A 5,879-nucleotide genomic window follows, 5' to 3' on the forward strand; every position below is an offset into this window, starting at 1 on the left:
GACGAGATAAAATTGACGTATGGTAATAATATCCGTTCATAACTTTTCCCTCTTTAGGGCAATAATGACAACTATTTTTTACTTGATAGGTTATACCATTTGGAAGTTTTTGGTAGAATTTTGACTAAATGAGCGGTTTGGGTACAAAAAAATATTTTTTAAATGTATACATTAACTTGCCACCCATATTACAATACTTAACAAAACGCTAGTAGTCACTGATTTTGTAGGTTTTAGAATATTTCAATGGAAATTTTCCTATGGAACTGAGTAGAGAAGAACTTTTTAAACAAAAAATTTCTTAAACCCTATTTATTATCATTATAAAACGGATTACAAATATTGTCATTTTATTATCATAAAACTTAAAATAAACATATGGAATATGATACCTTAGGTTGTGAGACATAACATATACTAATATACTAAAATAACAGCTCTACGACACATGAAAAAAAAGCATTGTAGAAAATGGTATGAAGATTTTTGGCGATCACACAGATATAAAATATTTTACTTGTTTCTGTGTTATGAATGTAAATAAATATATTGAACTTTTTTAGATACAACCAGAAGTGTCATAGATATTACATAATTAAGATTAATATGTACTATTTAACTATAATATAGCATTAAAATATGGGATTTTCAGATTTCACCTTTTAATTGTTAGTTATATACATGAAGGTACTATTCGCTTTATAAGTATACCTAGTTTAGGAAATCCAGATTTTTTGTTTTTGACAAATCATTTAGAAGGAATGCAATTGCAAGTAGGAAAAAATTAAGAGTAGGTAATTTGTATAAAACGTTAATACTACTTTAATACACACAATTTATATATTTTTTGCAATTACAAGGACTATTTCCTGTAAGTTTCGGCCTGTTCCTCTTCCTTCTTCAGTGCCTGCATGAGGATAGTCGCCAACACAATATTTATGACCTGCAACAATAAATAGTAATGATTCATAAATTCAAGTACAGAATAATAATTTTTAAATATCAGTTGTAACTGTTATTAGTAATATTCAATAAATAATTTTTCTATAATTTTTTTATACGTAGAAGAAAGGGACATTTGGATATTACAAATTGGGTTTCCAAATATACTAAACAATGTAAGTAATAACGCTTTCAATATGACATTTAGAGTACTCTACGTAGATAAAATATAATAATTTACCAAATGCCTATAATATCTCTTGTTTATTGTAGTACCGCAAAATAATACTAACGTATTTCAGAACGAAAATAAATAAACTCCGTTGAATTAGCTGTCTTTTGTTGAAAACACAGCTATTGGCATTAAATTTATTACAGTGCTATGTGGTGGAATTGTCTATATGTTAGAAGTCATTCGGTTCAGTGCTTGTTTGTCCTTTTATTCCATAAAATTATATGTCCACCTATTCCGCAAATTTATTTGCAAAAACATACATATCTTCCTCCAAACAATAGCAATAAATGTTCATATTTATATACGCTCGAGGTTATCTACCTCAAATTTTATTCATAAGAATGATATTTAAATACTTTATTACATTTATTTAATAGAGTTATAGCTTACTATGCTGCATGAAATAATGGATAGAATAGAATATTATTTTTTTGAGTTTTTATAGATGTAGGTAATGATATTATAATAGAAAATATTGCATTACTGGTAATACAGATGTGATGGAATAAGTGAATATATTTTTAGAAAGATAGTCTCGTTAGCAAATCGTTGGTAAATTTCATAGAAGTTTACATTTTTATTGAGGAATCTGGTTAATATTTTACCAAATTAATTCCTAAAAATGTTTGCCCCCGGTACCTCTCTGCTATCGATTTTAAATATTTCCTTTTCGATTGTATTGACATTTGATATTCAACAGTTAAATGAATGTAGCTGCTTCCTTTATATAAGAAATTGAAATTCCAAACGAAGTAAACAAATTTTTGTCAAACATTCATCACTCAGAAAATTAATATGCTTTAGGTATGTTAAAGGAACACCCTTTTTAATGGTGTGGCATGTTAAGGACATAAACATTAAATCTTTTTAAATTTCAGTGTAACCGTTAACAAATTGTACATCAATATTCAGCCAAAAAAATGTTATAAATCGTAAATATAAAAGGTTGTAATTTTTTCCGTATTTAATGGATAGAATCTACAAAAAGTCCCGAGCAGCGTTCTAGGTCAAAGTTTCGAGAATCGAGTAGAAGTTGACAAGCAGTGCCCTGTATTGCACTGCAATGAATTGGAAATAGGAATAAGTTTTAGTAGTGACTCCAGATACAGAAGCTGAAGCAGTATAATTGAGGTCCAGATGGCAAAAGAAGTTTTACTGTGGTAGTCTTCCCTACAATTGCTGATTAAACTGGAAATACTAACAGGGTTAGGTTATGTTTAGAAAATGAGAGCATGAGTATCAGCAAGAGTTACAGAAATGCAGGACCTTTTGTAGAAAAAAACATATCTGCAACATAAAATTGAATATCCGCATTGCAAATCCTGGGTCAGTAAAAGCAGGCAAGCGAAATGCAGTCTCATTGATAAGCTTTCTATAAATACAAAGACTAGCGCTTGCATAAGTCTCATTAATGTATAAATAGAATTAATGTATGGTTCTACATTTTTATTAAAAAATGAACAAACGTGTATCTGTGGTACAGTTGTCCATATGAATAATTCCTTTATCGATAATGTTTTAAAATATATGACAGGTTCTGATGATTGATCTTTTGCAAAAATTTACGTTCGTTTGTATACATTTGGAAGAATAGAATATATATACAGGGATGGCCAGAAGTACGGAATAATATTCATATCTTTTGAATGAGTTAATTTATTTTAAAACGCCGAAGCACATTAACTGATTTTGATTTTTTCCCATTTTTCGGTTATATAATAATTAATTTTTCTTCAACCTCCCAACCCCCAGCTACCCCTACTTTTTTTTTCAAATGGAAACATAAGGCATGAGGGGGCTCGTTGAAAAGCTTATAGAAAACCGAATCCAGATACCAAATAAACAAGTTTTATTTTTTCAATAACAAGTTTTTTTTCATTTAGAAATTGAAACAACTAGATAATTTACAAAAATAAATTCAATGTTGCAAATGCTGAAAATGTCCTCCATTCACTATTTGGCATTCTCCAAGACGATAGTAAAAGCTGTCCACAGCATTCTGAATGACTTCAGCTGGTAAATTATGCATCTCCGCCCTAATCTTGTTCTTTAAATTCTCAATATTATCCGGTCTGTCCTGGTAGACTCTTTCTTTCAAATATCCCCAAAGAAAATAATCCAGGGGTGTTAAGTCGGGGGATCTTGGCGGCCATTCAACTGTACCCCGTCTACCAATCCAGCGATTTGGAAACATTTCATCTAAGTATCTTCGAACATCAATACCAAAATGTGGGGGAGCGCCATCTTGTTGGAACCAAATTCTTTCATTCGGTATATCTGGATCAATTTCATGAGGGAAAATCACAGCTAGAGCAGGTATCAGGTCAAATGTTAGGAAATCCAGGTAGCGTGCGGCAGTAAGATTTTCTTCAAAAAAGAATGGGCCCAAGATTCTGTTGTTGATGATACCTGCCCATACATTAACTTTTTGTGGATGCTGCGTATGCGATTCGCATGTCCAGTGTGGATTTTCCTGGGACCAAAAGCGATAGTTGTGCCTGTTAACCACTCCATTTAAATAAAACGTAGCTTCATCCGAAAAAAGTACGTCTCGTTGAAAACCATTATTGTCGTCACACCGTCTCATCATTTCCTCACAAAATTGTAATCGCCTATCATAATCGTCTTCCAAAAGCTCTTGGACAAGACATACCTTATAGGGGTGGTATTTCTCTTGTTTCAGAAACATTCGAATTGCAGTTCGAGAAGCATCGTGATTGCGGGCCAATGAAACAGTTGAAGTATGAGGATTTTCAACAAGTTCTAATGCAATGTCTAATTTCTTTTCTTCATTCAAAGCACGTGCCCGTCCAGTTTTGGGCAAAGTCTGTACTGTACCGTGTTCCTCAAATTTGTGAAATATTTTACTAACTGTCCCTTGCGAGATTTGGTTTTCGGGATATTTCGCATTAAATAAATCGCGCACTTCAGCCTGACTTCTTATTTTGTCTCCACATCCAAGCAATATCAAGATTTCGATGCGTTGCCTTTCCGACAATACCATTGCAATTCAGTAAATAACTTGATTTTGACACAATAGTAACGTTTCGAACTCCAATTTACAACTAAAGCGAAAAATTAACCAGAAAGCCTGGCAAGTAAGTGGTGCCAAAAAAACGCAACATAAAAAATATATCTTTTTTGCGTTAGCAGTGATAGGTACAGTTTCAAATTCTTTATTTTATTCTGTGCAAATTCATGGAGGATAACACTGAAGATAATTAAATTTTATTTCACTTGTTAAGTAGGTGTTTTATATAACCCTAAAAACCTTGCTATTGAAAAAATAAAACTTGATTATTTGGTATGGTTGGATTCGGTTTTCTATAAGCTTTTCAACAAGCCCCCTCATGCCTTATGTTTCCATTTGAAAAAAAAAAGTAGGGGTAGTTGGGGTTAGGGGGTTGAAGAAAAATTAATTATTATATAACCGAAACATGGGGAAAAAATCAAAATCAGTTAACGTGTTTCGGCGTTTTAAAAAAAATAACTCATTCAAAAGATATGAATTTTATTCCGTACTTCTGGACATCCCTGTACAATATCCTTTGAAAAGTTGGTAATGTCGTACGGTGGATCAATAAGAAACTCGGTTATTGACAGAAATGCTGGTGCTTATGGCAGTTTCAAATTAAACAAATCAATTGAAAATTGGTTGGCTCATAATATTGAACGCAATAAAGAAATTAATATCGTGTGGTCAAAGAAAAAATAGCTTGAAAATAAAATCAAACGTGTAAAACATTCGCACATATTCCGAAAACTTTAAAACAATTAGTTGTTCAACAACTACGATTATTCGTTATTCTACTAACAATTCAGTGGTAGTTAATGGTACTGAAGTAGATGGATTATGAATACATCTATGACCGGTGAATTTTCAGCCAATACGATTCAATTTTCAAGTTTAAAATTAAGTCAAATAGAAACGGATTTTAGCAATTAACTGAAGGTAACTGATTACATACTAAAATCAACTAAATTGTAATGATTTCTTGGAACGAGACGGTCATTTCAGAGCAATCCAAAATAAAGAAGAGAAGTACATTAAGTTAACGTATATACTATTGGATAAAAACAATATTTAAATGTGCGATATAACATCCAGAACACGATAATATATTTTTATGTTTAAATATATAAAAATTCTGATATAGTAGTTTCACGACCAAATTTGTACTCAGCACGAAAAACTGCAAAAACACTATTAGGCACACAATATGTTTCCGATGTATTGTCTAAATGTACATAATTATCATAAAAAAAAATACATAACATAAACTACTGTATACCTGTCAAAGACTTGAATTTGTCATAAATTGAATAATGTAATATACAGGGTGTTGCATCACGAGAGGGACATGGCTTGATGGGAGATAGAGGACATCTAGTGCAACTAGGATCGCCTATAGAAATAACTTCTTGGCCATTCTTTATTGAGGTACAGGGTGATTTATGATTTTTGGTCAAAACTGCTTTATGTCAAAACTTTCGTAGGGAATGGAATAATGGGTTCATATTTGGTAGGGTTAATGCACTCACGATACTTCATGTATGCATGTATGACAGCAAAAAAATCCAGGTCCGGACTGCAAAAATTGTAAATTTTTTGTGCAAGTCTAGAAAACAACACTCTGTATGTATTTTTTTTGAAATTCCGATACGATATTCGGAAAGAGCATAAAAAAGTGATTTTAGAGAC

At 31.7% G+C, this 5,879-nt stretch overlaps 1 protein-coding gene across 1 annotated transcript in view; it reads right to left on the reverse strand.

The window, feature by feature from the left end:
* Positions 1–297: 297 nt before the first annotated feature.
* The window catches only part of LOC108909278 (tetraspanin-2A), a 247,945-nt gene continuing 242,363 nt past the window's right edge, over positions 298–5,879 (reverse strand). Inside the window, exon 5 of the mRNA XM_018713584.2 lies at positions 298–943. Coding sequence (XP_018569100.1) covers positions 863–943 — 81 coding nt within the window. The 3' untranslated portion in view covers positions 298–862. The remainder of the gene's footprint in view (positions 944–5,879) is intronic.

Source organism: Anoplophora glabripennis, unplaced genomic scaffold, assembly GCF_000390285.2.
Source record: "Anoplophora glabripennis isolate ALB-LARVAE unplaced genomic scaffold, Agla_2.0 scaffold342, whole genome shotgun sequence".
In the NCBI taxonomy this organism is placed as follows: domain Eukaryota; kingdom Metazoa; phylum Arthropoda; class Insecta; order Coleoptera; family Cerambycidae; genus Anoplophora; species Anoplophora glabripennis.